The 24,950-nt window shown below is 41.1% G+C and overlaps 1 protein-coding gene across 1 annotated transcript in view; it reads left to right on the top strand.

Moving 5' to 3' along the window:
• MIA3 (MIA SH3 domain ER export factor 3) overlaps window positions 1-24,950 on the top strand; it is a 51,374-nt gene that overhangs the window by 24,174 nt on the left and 2,250 nt on the right. The window contains exons 5-26 of the mRNA XM_084828707.1: window positions 2,328-2,600; window positions 4,024-4,163; window positions 7,006-7,137; window positions 12,711-12,732; window positions 13,670-13,758; window positions 13,955-14,032; window positions 14,108-14,218; window positions 15,092-15,163; window positions 15,533-15,637; window positions 18,068-18,190; window positions 18,304-18,406; window positions 18,928-18,983; window positions 19,072-19,162; window positions 19,411-19,549; window positions 21,622-21,723; window positions 21,802-21,862; window positions 21,963-21,998; window positions 22,180-22,247; window positions 22,420-22,508; window positions 22,626-22,748; window positions 24,673-24,744; window positions 24,852-24,928. Coding sequence (XP_084684833.1) covers window positions 2,328-2,600; window positions 4,024-4,163; window positions 7,006-7,137; window positions 12,711-12,732; window positions 13,670-13,758; window positions 13,955-14,032; window positions 14,108-14,218; window positions 15,092-15,163; window positions 15,533-15,637; window positions 18,068-18,190; window positions 18,304-18,406; window positions 18,928-18,983; window positions 19,072-19,162; window positions 19,411-19,549; window positions 21,622-21,723; window positions 21,802-21,862; window positions 21,963-21,998; window positions 22,180-22,247; window positions 22,420-22,508; window positions 22,626-22,748; window positions 24,673-24,744; window positions 24,852-24,928 — 2,162 coding nt within the window. The remainder of the gene's footprint in view (window positions 1-2,327; window positions 2,601-4,023; window positions 4,164-7,005; window positions 7,138-12,710; window positions 12,733-13,669; window positions 13,759-13,954; window positions 14,033-14,107; window positions 14,219-15,091; window positions 15,164-15,532; window positions 15,638-18,067; window positions 18,191-18,303; window positions 18,407-18,927; window positions 18,984-19,071; window positions 19,163-19,410; window positions 19,550-21,621; window positions 21,724-21,801; window positions 21,863-21,962; window positions 21,999-22,179; window positions 22,248-22,419; window positions 22,509-22,625; window positions 22,749-24,672; window positions 24,745-24,851; window positions 24,929-24,950) is intronic.

Raw genomic sequence — 24,950 nt, 5'->3', positions numbered from 1 at the left:
AAGTATATTCCACTGATTTACAACAGACTACCCAAGCAAGTATCCTTGGAGTTGCAACTTTCGTAGAAAAAACCTGGCTTCCTGGCATGCTCTTAATCACTATGCTGTTCCAGTTCTCTCTCCCCATCCCGCTTTCCTTCTTACTCCCTGACCTGCAGTAAGTACAAGTGTTGTCAGGTAAATTATTTGATTAGATCCTAGTTCTTACTAGGATGATAAACCTATATCTGATATGTTCTATTTCAGATTGCAGTGTGGCTCACATGATGGAATACTCCATTAAAAAAAAAAACACCTTCCACATAGGAAACTAGCATATTGGAAAGCAGGCTAGGCTAGAGGTCCTTCTCTCTGATATAGTTTCCCATGTGGAAGGAGTTATTTGCATTCAGTCATATGAGTCCCTTTCTATAGTCTGAAATGGTACAGTCCGTACACAGGCCTACAACCTTCGTAGGAAGCAGGTCTGAATCTGTCCCGTTTTTGTCAACACTTCAAGAAGCTTGTTTGAGAACACCTAATTTTTACCTTGGAAGCATAATGTAAAATATCGATTACCAACTTTTGTGTTCGTGAGGCATTCTGTTTTCAAGATAGTGGCCTGAAGGCTGGAAGCACATTTTGCCACACAAATCGACAGCTGTTTAGTTGGCACCATCTGACAGTAAGAATTTTACCATGATGGAGCATATGCTCTTAGGCATCGCAGACCAAACATTTACATATTGACCTGGTTTACACATAACGACAGCCCATGGGTTGTTGGGGCTGTGCAGAAGCAAGCAAGCAAGCAAGCAAGCTGGCTTCTTCCTGCTCAACACTTCTGCTTTTTTCAAATTTACAAAACAACCCAGGAACACCCCATTCCTGGGTTATTTGCTGTGATGTCCAAACCTGGCACTCTAGGTTGTTGAAAAAGAAACAACCCAGACTTTGGATCCATGGTTTGTTGTTTTAGAGGAATTCCTGAGTTGTTTTGTAAACCAGAAACAAAGTAGAAGTGGCTAGCAGTTGCAAAGCAGCATGTTTGCTCACTTCTGCACAGCCCTGACAACCCATGGGGTTGTGGCTACGTGCGAACTGGGCCATTGGGTTGGATCCAGGCTTAGTTATGCTCAGAGTAAACCTATTAAAATCAGTGTGCCTTAAGTTAGTCACGACTTAGTTGTACCATTGATTTCAGTGGGTACACTCAAAGCATGACTAAATCTGGATCCAACCCACTATATGTAATTTGCTACATACAAAATTAGAACCAAAGCTGTAGCATCAAATTGTGGGTTATCTTGATTTCTTACAACTTGAAACACTTTCCTTAAAAATGAACCTGTGGGCAAATGTTTTACCATAGATTTGTTGGATAATCCTTGGTGTAGAGACTCATAATTTGTGTTCTGTGTTATCGAAACAACAAAAGGAGGGTGGGAAATTTGACCAGCCTTGAAAGCCCACTGAAATGTACTGCATAGGTAGCTGCAGCATTTTGTATTATAATCTTTACATCATTTTCATTAAATTTCCATTGCCAATTCATACCTGATGGAACTGTTGCACTTGTTCCTAGTCAGGAACCAATACCAACCCACCTGCCCCCAACCAAAACTTGTTAGCCACTTAGGGTGCAATGCCGGGAGTTGTAGGACTTTTTTCTAAACAGAGAACCAGTGTGGTGTAGTGGTTAGAATGTTGGACTGGGACTGAGGAGATTTGGGTTCTAGTCCCCATTCAGCTATGAAGCTCACTGGGTGACTTTGGGCCAGTCACTGACTCTCAACCTAACCTACCTCACAGGGTTGTTGTGGGGATAAAATAGAGAGGGGGAGGACCATGTAAGCTACCTTGGGTTCCTTGGAGGAAAAAAGGCAGGATATAAATTTGATAATAAATAAACATGCATAGGATTGTGCCTTTAATATCTTGGCTAAAACCTGTGAAAATCCTGAGGCTTGAAAATACACTGCAGCCAACTTGCTGAAGCTAAGCAGGTCAGGGGGCTGGTCAATTCCTGGATAGAAGACCGTCTGGAAATCCTACATATTCCATCTTGAGTGCCTTGATAGAAGACAAGCAGGATAAAGAAAGGAATAAATAAACAAAAGCTCACAAGTCCTTCACAGAATATTTTCCATTCTTGCAGAGAAATGTGGTGTTTCATATTACCAATATTTGTATACCATAAAATGCCTAATTCAGGATTACTAAAATAAAGCTCAAGTATTTCCAAACAAAGAAAAATGCATCTGAGCATGCATAATTTAATTCAAGAAGTAGACATGGTGCTGGCAGTTGTAACTTAGCTAAAATGCATACTTCTCTGTTCACTGTAGCTAATGCAAAACAAACTGAACGTGACAGACATGTTGTAGAAAGCCTAGCTGAAAGCACAGATCAAAAGGTTTTACACGATATAGAGCAGATGTCAAAAAAAGAAGACATTCTTCAGCTAGATCAGCTAAAAGAAGATGGGAACATTTTGGCAGAGACTGGAACTTTGGATGAAACAGAAATCAAGGATGTCTTTGAAAATGACCAAAGAATGCCAGATGTTGCTACAACCCTTGGACCAGTTGATTCAGGGACTGAGGGAGATGTTATGGCAGGTAACTTTCTTGGTAGCTTTTCTCTTTAATTCATTTCTTTGGACAAAAATCAGATAGTTTACAACTGAAGTTCTTTTTTAATGAAGCATACCTGCTAAAGTTTAAAAATTAGGCAGATTATATCCAAAATACATGTTACTGATAACATTGTTGCCTAACTTCTTAAAAATACATCCAGTGCCCAAAGGGCTCTTAATAAATGTGTATAACCTTTAAAAATAAAATTACTGAAATTCAACACCCCAGTCAAGCAATTTCCTATGACTGAGGAGCCTCTGATGCATATGTGGCGTTCTCCCACCCACAAGGGCTGCAGCACTCATTTTTATGGAAGCGACTGCTTAAGGCACAGATCCCTTTGTTCGCATGCAGCTGCATTCCCCATTTCAGTGAGCGGGCAACATGCAGGCATAGGAGTCCCACATATCTATAGAGGGCATTGAATTGGGGGCATACGTTGCAGAAATCCAGCCCCCATATGCTAGTGTACTGAAAACCAATCTAAAATGATTTTTGCACCATTTCCTGGAAGTCAGCAATTCAGAAGGCAGACAACGGTTTCCAAAGATATGGGGTTAAATCCAATGTTGCACGAGCAGACTTCTCGTCACTCTCCTCCCTGCTGCAGCCCTCCACACACCTTCCAAACCTGCTCAGGAGGATCCCCCAACTTCTCCTGTTGCCTAGAAATACACTATGTCTAGGCTGCTTTTAAGGTCAAAAGCCTTGCACAGTATAAAATTATAAAACTGCAAAAAAATAATGCAATCAACAAACATAGGCAATAAAACACATAGCCCTGAAACTACAAAAACTAAAACACAATTGCATGTAAAAAATCCTGAACAATCAATGAAACATTCTCAGGGAAAGGTCAGAGAAAACAGGCAAGTCTTCAGGACTTTCCTAATAGCTTGCAGTGATTCCAGAGGGATAGCCCTGTTAGTCTTTTGCAGCAAAAACAAGCGTTCTGTGGCATCTTAAAGCCTAACAAATTTATTGTGGCATAAGCTTTCATGGACTGGAGTACACTTAATTAGATGCATGACATATCCTCAGTTGATGTCTGTATACACACACAGGTGTAGAGGGAAATAATTTTAAGTGATGGAGCCAGATGTTCAAAATTTTAAAAATAGTTTCTGAATTGTGACTCCGCTGACAATTTTTTTCCTCTACATTTGTGTGTTTGTGTGTGTATATAAAAATACACACAGACAGCTGCCAACAGAGGATAACACTTAATAATGCATCTGATGGAGGGTAATTCATGAAAGCTTATGCCACAGGACTTTGTTTTGCTGCAACAGACTAACACTGTTACCACTCAGAAAATTTGTTAGTCTTTAAGGTACCACAAAACTTTTTATAAATTCAGAGTTTGGTCAAAATAATATATGAAACTTTTTTTTTTTAACCAAAGGTCCAGTTATCGCTAAGGATAATGCAATGGAAGAGGGTAATAATCCATCAGAAGCAGATGCTTCAGCTTCCGATATTCTTGCTTCCTTGGATGGTGCAATTCTATTAGCCAAGGAAAATATGCAGCCTTTCGTGGAGATTGTAAGTACTTTACCTACTTAAACTGTGTACGTAGTTAGTGTGGGTGGTAATGTCTAATTATGTGTTTAATTAAACAATCAAAAGGCCTAGAGCTGCCTGATCCTGTGTAGAAGTCCGTGGTTTACTGGAATTAACTTAACTTGGAGTGTGTATACGATTGCAGCCTAAACTGTGTGCCCAACTGTGTTTGTAGCCCAATCCAAACCATGCTTACTCAGAAGCAAATTCAACTGATTTCAATGGCAGTTACTACTAAGGAAGCATGCTTTAAGAGTTCAGCCTTCCTTAGAACTCCGTAGAATGCATTATCCCGTTGCTATATAAAAGCTATTCCACCTGTCGGTATTGTTTACAAACATAACATTAAAGAAGCTCCCAAGGCTGGCCTCGACGACCCGGCTTACAGCGGTGTCCGTTTCTCTTTTATACCCGCACCCCGCTTCCGGTCGGGATTGCTCTTCCGGGATCTCCAACCGTCCCTCCCGAGTTGCCGGCACGGGCCGATGACGTCAAAGGGGTCACGGAGGGGTCAGCGTGAGGTGACGTGTCCCTGTGGGAACAGGAGCGGGGGCGGGAGGCAGCACCACCACCACCACCGGCAAGAAGAAAGAGGCAAAGTTCGCCGCCGCCTCTTCCTCCCCTTCAGAAAGCGAGAGGTGCCCTCCCCGTTCGCGCCTACTATGGAGTCTGTCACTCCTTCCAGCCCCCCCGGCGGCGGCACCGCGCTGTTTTTGGGGCCGCTGTCCCGGGGCTACGCTTCCTTGACGGGCCGCCTTCTGCAGGTGAGAAGAGGATGGGGTCGGGGTGGTGGAGGCTTAGTCCCGGCAGAACTGGGGGAGCGGCAGTTCATCGCTGCGGCAGCTGCAGAGACGCCGTCCGTCAGGGAGCCGGCAGCCCCGCGCCTGCCGTGGCTGGCAGAGTTTCCACGGCTTCGTGCGGGTAAACGAGAGGGGAGGCGGCCGTCGGGACCCCGTGAAGACGAGCGTGGCGGCCGCGGTGATTTGGGGAGGGAGGGAAGAGAAGGTAGCCGGTAGGCCTACAGAGGCGTTGCGAGGAGAAATTAGGGGGACGTTGTGCCGAGGTTGGTTGAGGTGACGCAGGGCGAATTTTCCCCAGCCTACTACGAAAGATCAGGAAAGGGTTTTGCGTGTGTCCCCCAGCCCCCGTAGTACAGGTGGAGCGCTTTTGCCTAAGGCAAGATTTAGCAAACGTTCACCTTGATCCGGTGCTAATGGAGTGGTGTTTTTGGTGCTTTCAACTCCCCCCCTCCCCCCCCCCAATTGTGCCCTGAAAGAACTTGTGCGAAATACAGGCTCAAGCGGAAATAACATGATTAGATCACATTTTGTGGATCTTGTTGGTGTTTTGTTCATGCAACTGTGCAGAAGAGGTCTGGCATTTTTTTTTTAAAGGGTCCAGTAACTTGGCTGTCAAGTTGAGCCTTAAGGTGCTTTCCCCCAAATGAGTTGCTTATGAAATAAAATGAAGTTGCAGGTTCCTGTGTTAAGCAACACCAGACTCTTCTGGAAAGTCTACAGGACTGCCTTTTTCCCCAAAATGCTTCTGGGAAACAAACTAGAAACAAGGTTCTAGTTGCAGTAAAGTCTTGGAATTACTATTGTTGTTGGTGGGGGAAGTAGGGGAATATTCTATATTGTGGAATAAGTACTTGATTTAATTGTGTTTTGACTTCTGGGAAACTGAAACTGAAAGCTTGTGTAACCCTCTGTATAAGGAGATGTTCTAAAGTTATGCTGTAGTAACAAGCTGTCGGGTAGTAACAACCTTCCAACACTTTTAATAGTGGATACTTTTACATTGTGTTCTTTTCTTTATAAAATGTTGGGATCTGGAGTTCAGGAGAAAATACTTAAGATTAGTTTGATCCGTTTTGTTGAATATGGATTTGACGCAACATTAACATTTATTCAAATGCAAAGTTATTTAGAGAAAGCAGTTGTATTTTAATTTGACATTCTTTGGCTCAAAATACTTGAGACAATTTCCATAGATTATGAATTATTTCGGTGAGGTACCTTTTATTAGCGTCCTTTTTGGAACAAAAGGGTAATGTCAAGGCACCAGATTTCTTCCTAGATTTCTTTTTGTGAGGGATGTGGGATGTGAGGGGTGAGGGATAAAAGCAACCCTTGGTCATGTCAAGTATGTTGAAATAAAGCTACTTTCTTCTGATAGAATTGCTACATGTTCATGTCTATTACTGTTCCCAAATATTTAAAGTGGCCAGGCTAGTGCATTGGTTATAGAGATAAGTTTTGCACATATCCAAAATGCGATAGGTACATTTCAGAACCCAGATTTCACTTTTTGAGTTTCAATGTTCTTTTTCTTTTATTTTGAAATTCTAGTTAAGGAATACTTAAAAATAAAACCCGTAATAGTGGATTAAGATGCAAAGTTTAATTTGCTAAATTTGAACTTTAACAGTTAAAAAATATTGAAAAGCTAACTGTATGGAAATGTTTTTTAAAAATGTTAGAGTTTCTTTAAGCAAATTCAGGTCAGGAGAAAATTGCTTGAATTCATACCCCATAACTCTTGTTACAATTCAAGTTGGCTTTTCTTTGATGAGAAAACCCTCCTGATGATTCTGTTTGAATCTACATTGTGTTTGTCCTTTTCTGGTCTTTGTGTGCATGTGAGGCTCTGGATTTGTGGTTGCTCAGAAGAGGTTTGCCAGACATAGGATGCACATAGCCTCGCTGAACTTGATAGTTTTTCTTCTGTTTAAATGTGAAAAGGAGTGGGCCACACTTTCTAAATGTGTGCTCCATTGATATTAAAAAATATATTTAAAGGTTTCTGTCAACCTTTGTCCTAGCTGGTTTCAACGCTACCTGAAGACATGCGGCCTGGCCCTGACTTCCATGGACTTCCTTGGGAGCCCATAATCATCACTGCCCTTGTGGGAATTGGAACGCTTGCCATTTTCTTTTGGAGAACCTGCCTATCTGTAAGTAAACTTTCATGGTCAAATATACTGATTTTTAGTTGTCTGGTCAAACTTTGAAATCTTGGTAGATAAGTTGGTTTAAAATCTTTTAATCATTAATGGCAACCCCCCCCATAACTTTCATTTTTCCACACTGTAAAAAAATGGGTTGTTTTAAAAGAAAATAAGGCAGAGCTGAGTCTCTGTCCCATTTGCCTGAAAGTTGCCACATTCGTTACTGGTTCTTGTGCAACTAAACCATGTGTTAAGATTGGGCTGTAAAAGAGTATTGGAAGGATTCATCTTTGTTTAACATTTTTCAATTTTGATAATTTGGACAACAGTATATATTTCCTGAATAAAGGGAGAAGTTACTATAACAATAATAATTTGTTTGACAGCTTTATCTCTGTTATGACTTAAACCTACTTTTAAGCTTAAATTTATTAAAACCAGTTTTTCAAGGAGGGAGAAAGGTAATATTGGGGTGTATGGAACCACATCAGTAACTCACGACAAAAGCCCTAAAACATCTGAATGTAACAGATGCAATATAAAAATTCAACCAACTTATTTAGGTCATTCCCTAAAAATATTTATTTTGTGGGATCATCTCAATTGATATATAACAGTTGGGACTATTTCAGCAGGCATCTTAGTTTCTTAGACTAAGATACAGTGCCACAGTCTGTCCTGTTCCATTTGTCAATCCTTCCTAAATTAGGGTATGGGTCATAGCTCTGTGGTAGAGCAGCTGCTGTGCATGCAAAAGGCTTCAGGTTCAATCCCTGGCATCTCCAAATAGGACTGGAAAAGTTCCCTCGGTCTAAGACCTTGGACAGCCGCTGCCAGTCATTGTAGACAGTACTGTGCTACATAGACCAGTGGGCTGACTTAGACCCAGTTCTCATATAATAGCAACAAATAGGTTTTATTCTGGTTGTATTGTTATACTGTGGTTTTACTGTTTTATATATCTTATATTGTTTTATTGTGTGCTCTTTAGTTTTAATTTTTGTGAACCGCCCAGAGCTTCAGCTATTGGGCAGTATAGAAATGAAATGAAATAAATACAATTGTGGGTTAATTAATTAACCCAGGATTTCCTGCAGCACAAACACATGACACAAATGATCACTCCAGTAACTTATAAAAGGCAATATCCAGTACTGCTACTGCACTTCTGCTCATTCTGTTGCGTCAGCAGGACCCACCACTAGCACAATGGGGACTTAATATTGCCTGTAACAAGCCCAGAAATGATTGGAAACTCTTGTTTCCTGATCGGGACAGGTCAGCAGAGCTCCCTTATTTGAGGTCCGCTGACCTGCCCAGTTGCCAAAACAAGTGTTTCTGTTTATTTCTGGTTGCTTTTAGAATCGCTAGCTCCCTGTTCCACTAGTGGTAGGTCCCATTCTCTCATATGCAGCATAGGATACAGCCCAAAGTGAATTCATGTAGAAAACAGCTGTGGGAATCTACAAATGTGCTAAACACACTTGCAACATATTCTGTCATTGAAGGCGCTCCGACTGAAATTACAATAATGGCTTAGGTCGTAATCCTATGGGGATGGCTGTAAGTCTCTGAACTCCGAGGATTTTGACCATCCAAAGCAGAGTGGGAGGCATGGTGGAGGCGATCTTTGCTTCTGCGCTCCTCCCGCTGTATATTGATGCTAGACTGGTGTCTTCGTCCATCTAGTTGGGGAGGGGGAAGAAAGGAGGGCGGGGAGGCCTGGGGATCCAGTGTAAGCCCTACCTTCTCCACCCATCAGCATACCCCCTTTCCCCCGAGGTCGCTGGCGCACCAGTGGGAAGGAGAAGGGGATGATGAGCTTGGACTCCTGGTTCCAAGGTTGGAGTGTCTTCCTTGGATCCAGGAATCTGAGCTATTCTATGGCCTCCCAGACTCTGTCTAGGGGCCATAGGATTGCTCTCCCCATGGGCAAATAACATTCAAACTGGTAGGGCAGAATTGTGGGCATCTGCTTAATTTCTGCAAATTCAGGATAAATAATAGGAAACAGTTATGCTAAAGATAACTTTTGATCTCATTTACTTTATATATTTGTCAATCTTTTATTTCAGTTTTGAAATAAAACATACTTGAGTTGATTGTACCCAAAGAGTAGTTGAGTAAACAAACCTTTGGCCTGACTTTGTAGTCGGACATTGACCTTGAAGATATTCTTAGAATTTGCTTTAAGCTTGCTTGTGTAACGTCATTTGACACTTACATTGGAAGTAGTTTGTTGTTGTTGTTTATTCGGTCAGTCGCTTCTGACTCCTCGTGACTTCATGGACCAGCCCACGCCAGAGTTTCCTGCCAGTAGTCGCCACACCCAGCTCCCCCAAGGTCGAGTCCATCACCTCCAGAATATCATCCATCCACCTTGCCCTTGGTCGGCCCCTCTTCCTTTTGCCTTCCACTTTCTCTAGCATCAGCATCTTCTCCAGGGTATCCTGTCTTCTCATTATGTGGCCAAATGACTTCAGTTTTGCCTTTCATATCATTCCCTCACATGAGCAGTCTGGCTTTATTTCCTGGAGTATGGACTGGTTTGATCTTCTTGCAGTCCAAGGCACTCTGAGTTTTCCTCCAGCACCACAGTTCAAAAGCATCTCTCTTCCTTCGCTCAGCCTTCCTTATGGTCCAGCTCTCGCAGCCATAGGTTACTATGGGGAATACCATTGCTTTAACTATGCGGACCTTTGTTGTCAGTGTGATGTCTCTGCTCTTAGCTATTTTATCCAGATTTGTCATTGCTCTCCTTCCAAGGAGTAAATGTCTTCTGATTTCCTGGCTGCAGTCAGCATCTGCAGTAATCTTTGTGCCTAGAAAGACAAAGTCTGTCACTGCCTCCACGTTTTCTCCCTCTATTTGCCAGTGATCAATCAAGCTGGTTGCCATAATCTTGGTTTTTTTGAGGTTTAACTGCAACCCAGCTTTTGCACATTCTTCTTTCAGCTTCGTCATAAGGTTCCTCAGCTCCTCCTCGCTTTCAGCCATCAAAGTGGTATCATTTGCATATCTAAGATTGTTAATGTTTCTTCCAGCGATTTTAACTCCAGCCTTGGAGTCATCAAGCCCAGCACGTCGCATGATGTGTTCTGCGTACAGGTTGAATAGGTAGGGTGAGAGTATACAACCCTGCCGTACTCCTTTCCCAATCTTAAACCAGTCCGTTGTTCCGTGGTCTGTTCTTACCGTTGCTACTTGGTCTTACACAGATTCCTCAGAGGCAGACAAGATGACTTGGTATCCCCATACCACCAAGAACTTGCCACAATTTGTGATGATCCACACAGCCAAAGGCTTTAGAATAGTCCATAAAACAGAAATAGATGTTTTTCTGAAACTCCCTGGCTTTCTCCATTATCCAGCGGATATTGGCAATTTGGTCTCTAGTTCCTCTGCCTTTTCAAAACTCAGCTTGTACATCTGGCAATTCTTGTTCCATGAATTGCTGGAGTATACCTTGCAAGATCTTGAGCATTACCTTACTGGCATGTGAAATAAGTGCCACTGTTGGATAGTTTGAACATACTTTGGTGCTTCCCTTTTTTGGTATGGGGATATAGGTTGATTTTTTCCAATCTGTTGGCCATTCTTGTGTTTTCCAAATTTGCTGGCATATGGCATGCATCACCTTGACAGCATCATCTTGCAAGATTTGAAACAGTTCAGCTGGGATACCGTCATCTCCTGCTGCCTTGTTATTAGCAATGCTTCTTAAGGGCCATTCAACCTCACTCTTCAGGATGTCTGACTCTAGCTCACTGACCACACTGTCAAATCTATCCCCGATATTATTATCCTTCCTATACAGATCTTCCGTATATTCTTGCCACCTTTTCTTGCTCTCTTCTGCTTCTGTTAGGTCCTTGCCATCTTTGTTTTTGATCATACCCATTTTTGCCTGGAATTTACCTCCAATGTTTCTAATTTTCTGGAAGAGGTCTCTTGTCCTTCCTATTCTATTATCTTCTTCCGCGCATTGCTTGTTTAAAAATAATTCCTTATCTCTTCTGGCTAACCTCTGGAATTTTGCATTTAATTGGGCATGTCTCCCCCGATCACTGTTGCCTTTTGCTTTCCTTCTTTCTTGGGCTGCTTCCAGTGTCTTAGCAGACAGCCATCTTGCCTTCTTGGTTTTCTTTTTCTTTGGGACGTTTTTTGTTGCCGCTTCCTGAACAGTGTTGCGAACGTCTGTCCATAGTTCTTCCGGGACCCTATCTACTAAATCTAGTCCCTTAAATCTATTCTTCACCTCCACTGCATATTCATGAGGAATATTCGTGAGCCCATATCTAACTGATCTGTGGGTCTTCCCTATTCTCTTTAGTCTGATTCTAAATTGTGCAGTAAGAAGTTCGTGATCTGAACTACAATCAGCTCCAGGTCTTGTTTTTACCGACTGCATAGACGTCCGCACCTTTGGCTACAAAGGATGTAGTCAATCTGATTTCGGTGTCGACCGTCTGGTGAAGTCCATGTATAAAGTCGTCTCTTAGGTTGTTGGAAGAGAGTGTTTGTTATGCACAGTGAGTTGTCTTGGCAAAATTCTATCAGCCTATGTCCTGCTTCATTTTGTTCTCCCAGACCATGCTTGCCTGTAATTCCAGGTGTCGTTTGACTACCCACCTTAGCATTCCAGTCTCTTGTAATGAAAATAACATCTTTGTTTGGCGTACTATCCAGTAGGTGCTGCAGATCCTCATAGAACTGATCTACTTCTGCTTCTTCAGCATCTGTGGTTGGGGCGTATATTTGGATCAGTGTGATGTTAAATGACTTACCCTGAATTCGAATTGAGATTATTCTGTCATTTTTTTTATTGTATCCAAGCACTGCTTTAGCCACTTTATTATTAATTATGACGGCTACTCCATTTCTTCTGTGGTCCTCTTGTCCACAGTAGTAGATCTGGTGGTCATTTGATGTGAAGTGGCCCATTCCAGTCCATTTCAGTTCACTGACACCCAGAATGTCTATATTTAATCTTGACATCTCCCCAATAACCACATCCAATTTGCCCTGGCTCATAGATCTTACATTCCAGGTTCCTATGGTGTGTTGATCTTTAGAACATCGGATTCGTCGTTCACCGCCAGCACCATTGGCTGCTAGACGTCCTTTCGGCTTTGAGCTAGCTTCATCACATCTGGGGCTAGTGGAACTTATCCTCTGTTCCTCCCCAGTAGCCTTTTGACCATCTTCTGACCTGGGAGTCCCATCTTCCGATAGTATACCGATATATCTCTGGTTGTACTGATCCATTTAGTTTTCATGGCAAGAATACTGGGGTGGGTTGCTGTTTCCTTCCCCAGGGATCGTATTTAGTCTGTCCTCTCTGCCATGACCTTCCCATCTTGGGTGTCCCTTCACGGTTTAGCTCATGACGTCATTGAGGTGCTTCAGCACCACGACAAGGTAACAATCTCCTTTGCTGGAGATTGGAAGTAGTACACGTGTTGAAATTTCTATAAAGTGAAACTAGTGAAGTTGTTATTGACATTTACTTTTCATTGCTGGATGGCATTAATAACAGGGCCTAATCTTCCGCATAACACTGCCTTTTCTCTTTGCAGGTAAAAAGTAGAATGTATCAAGGTAGGCTTATTTTCCCCTTATCCTTATACTGTGAACATTTTGGCAGGGTCGTTAATTAATATTACTTAATATAATTTTGAGCACCTAATAAAATATAATATTCCAAGGCTATCACCTGTATTCTATTGCCACTTGGGCCCTTCGATTATCTGGACACTTTGAACTCTGTGTGTTTAAGTGGAAGGCCAGGGTTGGGATCCAAAGCCCCCTGTGTGTGTGTGTACTTCAGGTTGTGCTTTCATGCATAGGGAATGTCCCGTCTCTCTGCACACCTTTGTGCTGTGCTAGATGGCACTTGGAGGGATCCCTCAACCTTCAGCCAAACCTGAAGGTGGGAAGGAGAAGCCCGAAAAGCCTTAGCATGCATGCAGGCTTTTGAATCTGGGCTATTTCTAATAGCCACACTTGTGGTGCCTGCCTCACTCTTTCCAATATAAGTCTTGAATGTGTCATGTCTTCACCACCTTGCTGACATCTTGGCATGGTAGCTTTCAGTATGAGGAGCACCTTCCTCTTGGCTCCCAAAGAAGACCAATAGTGTGGTGTCTCTATCAGCATAAAGCATTATTTCTTTATTTATTTGAAGGATTCTCCACCCACCACCCTTCAATCAGAAAAAGCCCCCAGAGCAGCTTACACATTTCAGTTTAAATGAATGGCTCCAGGGTGGAAAGAGAGCCCTCTGTCCTGCACACTTTGTCATTACAACATACACATCAGAGTTGACAACCACAATTCAGTGCTTCAGTTCAATGAGATACCTAATACAGCTTGATGCCTATGCTCACCAATCTCAGTGGTGGATATCAGTGCTTGGGGGCCACACTGTAAATTCATGGCATAATTGTTGAGGTACATGTGATGCATAAGGATGAACAAAATGGGCCAATTTTATAGGAAAATACTCCACACTTGTCCATAATATTCTTTTTTCTAGTGACAGAAAAACAACTTGTTGAAAAAATTAAGATTCTTCTAAAAGAAAAGACAGAAATCTTAGAAAAGATGTCGGATTATGATCAAAAGGTACTGTGCTGTCTGTGTATCTGTTGTATTCAGTAGTAAAACATTTAATATCAGTGTTATCTAAAATGTGTGTTGTCAGTCTGCTTTCTGTTAATGGTACAGTGGGGGAGATAATTACAATTTGTAACACTGAAAATGAAATTATGTTAGTTGCCATTGTTTTTTATTTCTTGTGTTTGTTTTCCTCTATAACTAGATAAAGGAAGCAAAGCAATCTGTGAAAGAAGCCCAGAAACAAAACACAGATCTTTCAGATGAAGCCACAGGGCTGAAGGTATGATGCAAGGATCTTCTTTTTATGTTGTTAAGATATCCAGACAAAATAAACTTCTTGTGATTTCTGTTACAGGACACAGTCAAGGGGCTTAAAGAAACAAATAATCTTCTGGATGATAGGGTAAAAAATTTAAACACCATCTTAGAAATGGAGAGAGAGCACAACTTGAAGAAACAGGAACAAGTAAGCAATTTTTCCTATTTTGCCATTGGATCTTTGTTTATTGGAGTTTGGTCGGCCTTTCCTCTCCCTGGAAAGAAAAAAGTGTTCAATTGCTATGGCGCCTCAAAAGTTATATAGTATGTTCTGCTCCTCAAAAGCTGTATAGTATGTTTGAGTGCCAGTTTTTTCCTGGTTGGGAGATATAGTTCATAGAACATTCTTACGTTAATATTGTAGTTATGCTAATTTTACCTACGTTTTTGGATTGTGGTAACCTCTCATGATGCTTGCTGGGGAAGGCAGCATAGACATCAAGTTTCTAGGTGCTTCCTTCCCTTTCTTTGCAAAGTATTAATTCCAGTGATTCTCTGCCAGAATGCCAAGATGCATTTTGCTAAAGAGTAATCATACTTCAATAATATTTCAGTATTGAGAGTGCTTCATAGGGTGTATTGGTCTGTACAATAGTGCTGTATGGTAGGCCAGTATTATCCCCATATTGTGGAGACTGGGAGTGAGGCTGAGAAAGCAGTGGATTGCTTGCCTAAGGCCACTTATGAGTGTGGTGCTGAAAGATGATGAACCAGAGGTTTCCCAGCTCATTCTGTAGCTAATATGCTATTAATTGTTGTTCTGACAGTAGTAAATTTTTAGGCATCGCTGGTAAGATCCTCCTTTATTTTAGGGGCTAAGGAATCTGTTTCCAACACTTTGGGGACCTGTGATTGGATTGGATTTCTTGATATAAATTGTAGAAAATCATTGGGCTGCTATTAGCCTAAGAGCCAATAGTTTTATGTACATATATAACAGCAGGTGAGATGTTAGAGTAACTCAATTTAACTTTCAAGTTTTGAAGCCAACATACATGACAACTTTTTTCTATTTGCGCAGATCATTGAAGCACAGAAATCTTTGGAGAAACTCCAAGAAGTCATCACATTGCATTCTGTGGAGCTCTCTGAGGTAAAGCATCTGGATCTTGAGTATAAACTGGTTTTTAAGTGTGACATGTTAAAAGCAAGATTTAAGTCAAGGTTCCAGTAGATGAAACTCTTGTGGGCTAAATCCATTTTTATGCAAGTGGACTTCCGTTTGCACAACAAGAATTTCTCTTCCCCTGCCCCCTGCGTGCCCCCCAAATCTGCTCCAGAGGGTTGTGGGACCCTTCAAGGTAGACTGGGGGTGCAGTGGGAGGTAATCATTCTGCCAGCAATGTCAATTCCACTGATGGGAGGACACTGTTGGATACAAGCTAACATGTTCTACATTTTGGTGTAATCTGGCAATTTTACATGATTTGCATCTCAGACTTGAAATCATTGAAATTTTTAGGTGCAGATAGCTCTCAATGAAACTAAATTAAGTGAAGAAAAAGTTAAATCTGAACTGCGTCATATGCAAGAAGAGAATGTAAGACTCAAGAAGAGTAAGGAACAAGTAAGTGTGTTGTGCTTATTAAATAATGTAGTGTTCTTCATAAATTAACCATTGCCTTGTGAACATATTAGACTGCCGGTTAGGTCTGCTGAAGACTTGAACTTTACCTATTTAAAAATTCAGTGATGGGCACAAGTAATGCCACAAGGCAGTTACAGAGAAGTGGGATTGGGAAGCAGTTGAGCAAGGCAGAGAAAGGATGCCTAGAACAATGGGGATGCCTAGGTGCTGCTGTGAGTGTGATGAATCCTAGTAGAAGTTGTGAGGAAATGGTGGCACCAGGAACTAAAGGAAGATTATGATTAAGGAAGTTGGAAGTTTCCAGCAAAAGGAAAGCATTGTTTTCCTAATGTAAGCTTGATACTTTATCACAGGGGTTGGCAACTTGTGGCCCTGAGATGGTTTGGCCTCCAACTCCATAATCCATCATTGTTAGCTATGCTGGCTAGGACTGTTGAGAGTTTTAGGCTAAAACAACTGGAGGGCCACAAGTTACCCACCTCTGCTTTAACAGTTGTAGCTGAGGTCATATTGGTTTGAGTCCCCATCCATACACACAAACTAAGGAGCAACAGTCTGTCTTTATAGCACCATTCCAGACATGCCTGACCTTTTCAAGCTTCACATTTTCCTCCAGTAGGTCCTCTCCTTTTTTCAGGAGTAGAGTTTTTACAGTGAGTGTTCCTTCTGTTGCAGAACTCAGAGTCAGAGAGACCACGGAGTGAAGGAAAAAGAGTTTTTCTTTATTTAACGCGCGGGCTTTATGGCTGGAATCACTTCCAAAGAGCCAAAAGCCCCGATTTACATCAGCAAATTGTTTTTATAGACATTATGACACACATGCAAAATCTCCCCCGCCCCTTTCTGTGTGGGTTTGCAGTATTCAGCATTTCCTCTCCTAGCACCATTGTTTATAATACAAGAAATGGGTTATAGGGTAGCCATGATAAGCAGAGAACAGCAGAGAACATGATATACATATCACTATGACCTTAGCCTTGGTGACAAGTTAAGAGATTCCTGTGTCTCGTCAGCTTACAAACATATATTTCAGAGAGCAAGAGCTCAGCAAGAAAAATGAATTATGAGACTGCGTGAGGCTACTTAGTCTGACCCCCGATATGGCTGCTACACTTCCTGGACTGTTCAAAGCTGGTCATTACAATACCAGGCACAAAGTTCTAGTGAGAAAATGAAACTTGATTATAGTACCTCTCCATGAGTGGCAAGGATAGCAGTCTCCCCGTGCCCCCTACCCCCAGCCCCCCAGCAGTGCTTAATTTTGTATGTAACATTAGTGTCTGGAAAGTCATTTCTAGCCAGGCTCTTGAGTTGATTTGACACTTGCTGCTTTGTGGAAAAAGTAGAAAGCTAATGAGAAATCTGCTCAACTTTACTATTTTGATGATACTTATAGAGGGAGGAAATGGCTGTGTCTACAGAGGGATTCTTTTTCTTTCCATAGCCTCCAGAAACAGCCATGTTCTATTGAAATGGTACTGCTGATATAAAGTCCTTTGGTATGGCTGGAACATGAATACAGAACTTTCATGGAAAATAAATATAAGTGTTTAGGAAATTCCATGTAGGAGCAGCCAAATACAATACACTATACTTTCTGTAGGCTGTTCCTCAAAAAGTGATCTCTTCCTTGATTCCCCTCTCAGATTGCACCGTTGGAACAGTAGTGGAATTAAAATTGGAGATGGTGGAGTGTGTCATCAATTAGATCTAAAGCAATATTGGTGGCTAGACAGACTCACAATACTGACTAAGGGTACTAACAATCCTAACAAATTTTCTTGCTTGGGGCAAAAGACAACCCACCAATTCAAATCTGGATAACAACTTTTCAGCTTGAAACGGAAATAGTCCTATTTCTGCCACAATCCCTTCATAATTTCTAGCAGGATCCGGTAGACTCATTAACATTTTAGGCGCACTACTAACTTCTCAAAGTTTGGAATTGTGCCCTAGTAGTGTTGTTTCAGATAGCAGGGGATGTCCCAGGGCAGCTTTAGGAGTGTTACTTCCCCAGGGAAAACACTAAGATTGTGCCCTGCATTCACCCCACTATTACAAGGGATTGTTTTATACATCATTTTAAAGCCATGATTTCCATTTTATCTATCTATACATAGATAGCTACAGTAGTTTATCAGTCTCCCTCCCCTCTAGCACACCCCCAAATGCTGTGAGCCAGCAAAGAAATGTTCTTTGTTTTGGTTTTTAAATAAAGGTGGTAAATTATTTTTTGTTCTGGAAAAACAACTGTCTTGTGGCACCTTAAAAACTAGCAAACTTATTATGGCATAAGCTTTTAGGCATATTAACCATCTAGACGCTAGAGTATTTTTTAAACCTGAAGCTCTGATTATTTTGATGTATGTCATGCCAGTAATATTGAGTGTATTGAACCTATTTTTGCAGCTGCTGCAAGAAGCAGAAGGCTGGAGTGAGAGGCACGCTGAGCTCAGTGAACAGATAAAATTATATCAGAAGTCTCAGAAAGACATTGAAGAAGCTCTTGCCTATAAAGACAATGAAATTGAAGTAAGCCTGCTTTAAGAACAGCTTTCTCCTATGTTCTGTAATTATATGACTGAACTGCTACACAAACTGTTGTGGTCCTTTGGTAAAGGTTTGGCTTTTTACTGCTGCTTTAGGTTTTGACTAACTGCATTATGCAACTGAAGCAGCTTGATACAGATTCTGAGTCAGAAGGCAAGAGGGATGAAGGAAATGATCTGGCCAATGGAGAGATCTCAGGTACTTAAATTTTAAGACAACCCAGCAGATATGTGGACATGATAAGTACATAAGGCCCAATTTTAAGGAAGCTGAAAGTTAATGGCAGCAATGGTACCCAATAGTGACTGATCAACTTTCTTATGATGATGTTTGATGCTGTTGTTGGCACAAAGTGCAGGACCTGTTACATTTCTACAGGGACAAATGGAAATAGATATCCCTATTCCAAGATCCAGTCACAATTTATATAGTACATCTAGCATTATGCTAGGTATCTCACTCAGAAGAAAATTCCTTAAATTCTGGATTGTATCTACAATGTGAGCAATTTACAAGATAACTGGTTCATTGTGATATTTTCTTTCTTGAGTCAATTATTTTTAATGCCTGTTGTAATATTTTCTTGTCTCATGTTGAAACTTACTGCCTTGATCTCTACACTTTTAAGAAATTATTCAAAGAGCTTGCTCTTGTCAGTTTTGAAAACGTTGTTTGAATATTAGACACAATGGAAATAATGTATTTTCTTCCTTTTTTAGAGACCAGGAATGAAAAGATGAAGAATCAGATTAAACAGATGATGGATGTTTCAAGGGTATAACATACTGATTTAGCTAAATAATATGGCCTCTGTTTCTATTATAGCAAAGTGTTTCACTTGCCAATTTGTTACCCTTTTGCAGGTAAAAACAACATTATCTATCATTGAAGAAGAAAGAGATCACTTACGTTCCAAGCTAAATGATGAAGTAGCAGCAAGGCATGAATTAGAAGGTGTGTTCAGTGAAGGAATAGTATAGAATACAATGCAGGTCCTGGATTTCTCTTATTGTTGATTGTTTAAAATTGTTTTAGAGATATGTCTGACTGTGTGTGCTGTCTGTTTATATATTTGTGTGTAAATGGTTTTTACACTATGCACAATGTATTTTAATGGTTTTTAATCTTTGTAAACCTCCCAGAAAGCTGTCAGAGATTTTGCTGTCATAGATGCAATACTATGTACATGTATTTTATTGCAGAGCAAATCAAGAAGCTGGAACATGATTCCTGTTCCTTACAGGCAGCAAAATCTCAGCTAGAAAGTGAATGTAAAACCCTGCAACAAAAAGTAGAGATTCTCAATGAGCTTTATCAGCAGAAGGAGCTGGCACTTCAAAAGTAAGTACTGGGGTCTTTTAAGGGGGAAAAATCCTAAAATGTGGTGTGAGATAATTGTGCTCTTTTTTCTGCTTAGCTATTATGCTGCATTTTGCTATAATTGCATTCTCTCCTTCCTTCAAAGAGCTTGCCGGGTTATTATTTGGGCCCTCATCTATGTATGGGCCAACCCATAGCAATGGGGCTACACTAAGTACCTTTTTAAGGCTCCAACTAGGTGCTTGGTGGTCTTTTTCAGGAAACAAGGGATCACTATTGCCTTTGATGAAGAGTGTTATACTCAAAACATGATAGGCATAGCAATAGACATTTGGAGTACTTTTATCAATAAAAACTACCACTTTATTCAGCACCTTATGAGAGTTGCCTCTAGTGCTTTATCCCAAGGAACATTAGGCTAGAAATCAATACTTCGCTGCTCTTGCTGAGTCGTCCCTATTAATATTTGTGGGGGTGGAAATTTTCTTCCTCTTATCATGACTTCATCAGATATCGTAGCAAAGGTATGATTAAAGTCACAGCATCTGTAAGAACCACTAGACTAAACCAGAAGGGATTTATTTGAAGATGCAGTATTAATGACTCTGAATAATTATGTAGGAATGGACCTTTGACCTGAGCAGTTCTAGTTCTCATGATAGATTAAAAGAATTCCTCCAGGATGTTCAGGCAAATACAGATTATTTCCTGGAAATGGGTAACTAACAATGCATGAAGTAAGAATGCTTTTGGGGAGGCACAAGTGGAACAATATTCCCTAATATGCTCGATTTCTCTGTCTTTATGAAACAGATAAAAGCTAAACATTTTCTTGTTTGATTTTTCTCCTTTGAGCTACATTTCAAAATGGATTTCCAGAGAAGCGTGCTAACGAATAATAAATACTACCAAACATAGTTCAACCAAAACATCCTAACTTCTCCTACTAATAGTCAAATAGAACCACAAGGCCAGTCAGTCAAGTTATGAAAAACTTTAGAAAATCTTTTTAAGGTCTGTTTTTAAAAATAGCTTAACTAGATAGTCCTTAAATGTAGTTGTATCACACACCACTATTCAAGTTTCCTCCATGTTTTCACATTGCACTGAAGTGTTGGGATCTGCTTGAAAGGTTTCCAAAAGTCAATTCCTTCTTCACTCCTGTGGTTTCAGTACACATTGTAGCTGCAAAGTAACAAGTAGCAACATAAAAAAGAGGTGGAAGTATTGCTAGGTTTGTCCCTGAGATGTTTCATCAATCAACCTGCTACTAATCAGAGCTCAGGTCTGGTTTAAATGTGATGCCAGGCATGTAAAACCAAAACCCTATCCATGCAGGCTTCCATGTACTTGGCATTGCATTTAAAGTGGACTTGATTCCTAGGTGTAGGGGTTCTTTGACATAAACATCATTCCCTGAAAAGGCAACTGCAGTTTTGAAGATTTGTTTTGAAGGTTTAAATTTTCTCAAAGTGAGGTGAGTTCCCCCCTACTCACTCACTCTCTCTCTCTCTCTCTCTCTCTCACTCACTCACTCTGTCTTTCTCTCTCTGTCTAGGGGGATGCATTTGTGTTTTGAGTGACCTCTTCTCTGTTGGCTCCTAGTGCATGGTTTGGGCTAGGAAGTAGAGTACAAGAGTGAAACCCCTTCCCACAAATGGAAGGGGCATGTCCCATCTCCTGTATAAGGCTATACAAGGCTACTAGTCAGGATGGCTATATACTGCCTCCAGTATCAGAGGCAGTTTGCCTCTGGATATCAGTTGCTAGGGAGCTTCAATTATGGGGTGGTATAGACATGAAATAAATAAATAAATGATAAACACAAGCAGGAGGGTGCTGTTGGGCTCATGTCCTGCTTGTGGGCTTCCCATAGGCATTTGGTAAGCCACTGTGCGAGCAGAATGCAGGGCTAGATAGGCCTTTAGTCTGATCTAGCATGGCTTTTCTTACATTCTGTTAGCAATACCAGAAAACAATCCTCTGATCTTTTTCTGCAAGGAAGCTATGAATTTATCCAGCCCCCCCCGGGCTTGCTGCCACATGGGGCATCTTTGTTTAGCTTAAGTACACCTCCTTTTGTTCTGTCCTAGGAAGTTGACACAAGAGGAGTATGAGCGTCAAGAGAAAGAGCAAAGGCTCTCTGCTGCAGATGAAAAGGCAATCCTGGCTGTTGAAGAAGTGAAAGTTTACAAGTAATTGTAACTTGAGAAAAATTAATGTCTTGTATTTTTGGATTGTGAGCAGAATTAATTTTTCAACTTCTTTGACAGACAGAGAATTCAGGAAATGGAAGAAGAATTGCAAAAAACAGAGCGGTCTTACAAAAATCAGGTGTGATGCTATCCCAAGAGGTCATTCTGAGAAGGTGGATGTGGGGTATAAGCTAGTATGCAGACTAAAAAAATTTTTTTTCCTTCCTAAATGCTTTAAGATTGCTACCCACGAGAAGAAGGCCCACGACAACTGGGTAAGGTGTTGTTTAAATAATCACATCTAGATTTGCAGCATTGTATTTATACATTGTGAACTCTTTTAAAAGAAATCTTGAGCAGGACAGGATGCTGTTGTCAGAGCAGTAGTAATCAGCCTTAGGTATGAATGTGTGTTTTCCTAGCAGTACCTGACTTGCACAATTTGTCCTCTTACAGCTCATAGCACGTTCTGCGGAGAGGGCAGTAGTTGAAGAAAAAAGGGAAGCTGCCAACCTGAGGCAAAAGTAAGCATGTTCTCTACATATGATTACAAAATGTAGCCAGTTTTAGACCAATAGACACTTATGAAAGTGTATCTTTTTATGAGGTAAATTCCCTCAACCCTGTATGGTATAAGCATTATAGCTTTTTGAATGTACGTCTTTCCCCCTACCCCCACCCCTTTCCCCTTACTAGGTTAATAGAGGTGAATCAAAAAATAGATGCACTTCAGAGACCAATAATTGTGAAACCAACTGCAGGCCGCCCAGACCATCCTCGCAGAGGTAAATATTCTCTTCTCTGATCTGTTGTTAGTGATTTGAAATGTCAGAGCTAGCCTTTTTAAAGAGTAAATAAATATTCTACACCAGTAACTGTGCATTATTCCTACTGCATTACAGGTCCATTAAGTCGAGATGGATCTTTTGGGCCTTCACCTGTGAGTGGTGGAGCTCCTTCGCCACCACCAATGATGGAACCCCCTGGGCGACCCCTTTCTGCCAATCCAAGGGATGGGTCAAGAGGTGAACTTTATAAGAAACCCTTTTTTCTCCTTGGGTTACTTTGCTACAAGAAACCTATTTTAAAACATTGGGCAACATCCAGTTTCATATCACCAGATGTCCACTTGTGCAACGGGACTTCCCCTTCTCCTCCTCCCCTCCGCGCCTCTCCAATCTACTCCAAAGGGTCCCCGAATCCTCCAAAGCAGACTGGAGTGTGTGTGTGTGTGTGTCTGGGGGGGACTTCAGGTGGAAGAGGGAATCCATTCCACTAAGGATCTGCTGGCAGATGAAAATGGTTGGTTGCAACCCATTAACTTCTTTATAAATGGGTACTGTTACTCTTCACGCACAATCACCACCACCTCTGTATGTATCTTGGGTGAGGCTATAATGAGATGGAAATGCCATCTGACACCAACTCATATTTATTGGTTTCTCAGTACAAGTAACTATTTTATCAGTGGTGAATTGCACCATTTTTGGTTGTTCCTGACCAGAAGAACTAATGCAGACAGCTCACAGTCTGGGTAGCACTAGAAAAAATATTGCCATTTCTGTTATATAACGACCTCAATGAACATTTTCTTGTATGTGTACTTATGTAGAGAAGTGGCCCAGAAAATGGTTGAAAATGTGAGTCTTTAAAATAAAAAGGTTAGCCCATACTATCTCTGAGAGATTGTAGTCTGCAACCTCCCAAAAGTTATTTGTTGTTTGTGTCTGATGCACTTTAAAGATGCACATCTGTAGCCATTCTCTGGTTTGTCCTAAATCAACCACATTCTTTAACTCTGTGTTTAAAGTTGTTGGGTTACAGTCTGGGTGGTAACAAGCCTTTTTTGGCAGGCTTTTGCCCCTTGTTTATCAGTGGATAATCCCCAATACTATACTCTGCCTTGCTGAAGAACTTGAATATCAGCATCATATCTAAAGCTGTGATTGTAAGCACCCATTTGGTTAAAAAGTTGTTTTTTAAAATCAGCTGAACATACTTCCAGTATGTATGCATGCCTGATAAAGAGTTGTGTTTCAATACATTGGTGGCTGTACTGGAAAATCTAAGCCATCAAAAAGTTAATTGTGATAATCTGTTAAAATATTCTGGCTCAGGTTTCTTGTTTCACTTAAAAGCAGTGCAGACCTTCCAAAGAAATTATAGGTCAGGAATGGACTGGAGGATTGCATGTTTCTCTTCTCCCTCCCATCCATGCCATACCACTTTAATCCATAGGTAATCCAGCACACCAACATTAACCTTAACAAGCATTGTTAAGGCTAATCAGGTTTCTTATGTAGCGAGGATTCTTCATCAGCTTCATATCCTGATTTTAAATCCATAAGCCTTCCTTTTGGCATTCTGGTGCCAATATATTTTTTAATTCCATTATTATTCCAAGGAGTTTGGAGTGCTGGGTGTGTTCTCTCCGCGTCCCCCGCCCCTCCCCAAATCATCTCAACAAACCTGTTAGGTAGTTTAGGCAGAAAGAGTCACTGGCCTAAGTTTACCCTGTGAGCCTCATGGCTGAATGGGTATTTGAACCTGGGTCTCCCTAGTCCTAGTCCAACCCACAGATTACCTCTGGGACTGAGTTCTGCATGTGAAATTCTCTGCCCAAGGGGTTACTTTATCCTCCCTTCCCTTTGTGTTTTGCTGACAACTGAAGACATATCTCCTTAAACAAGCTTTTTATTACGTTGCTTAATTTAAATGTATTGTGTTCTTGCTTTTTAATGCTTTTAGTCTGGTAGTTGTGTTTTAATGATGGAATATTATTGTAATACCTATTGTGTAATCTGCTTTGAGTCATTTCTTTTTGAAGAGGAAAAGTGGGATATACATTTTTGTATGCATAAATAGGAAGGAAGGTATTACATAGTCCCTGTCTCTAAACTGTGGTGCAACAATAGCTGCTCACCAAGCTTTATGTTTAACCTCCTTCAGATGCTGCTATGATAGATGGACCTCCAGTCCCAAGAAGGCATCCTGAGCTATCTGGAAGAATGTCTGCTCCAGGTGAGACGGGCCAGAGGCTGCAGCTATACAAGCATACTGGTCAGCTGAAAGAGTATATATTTTGTTTGAGAAGCAATATAAAATATGGTTCTTTCTCCCCTTTCCAGATCTTGGTCCTGCTGTAGCAGCCCTAATCAACTGTGGGCCAAGAACATCTTCTCCTTCTGCAGTACTGGATGGAATGGTATGATGCAGTGAGATTTTTT

This window comes from Heloderma suspectum, chromosome 1 (assembly GCF_057233095.1).
Source record: "Heloderma suspectum isolate Gila_16-S chromosome 1, 16-S_ref, whole genome shotgun sequence".
Classification (NCBI taxonomy): Eukaryota; Metazoa; Chordata; class Lepidosauria; order Squamata; family Helodermatidae; genus Heloderma; species Heloderma suspectum.
Note: the sequence above shows the minus strand (reverse complement) of the source record. Positions and strands in the feature narration are given on the sequence as shown.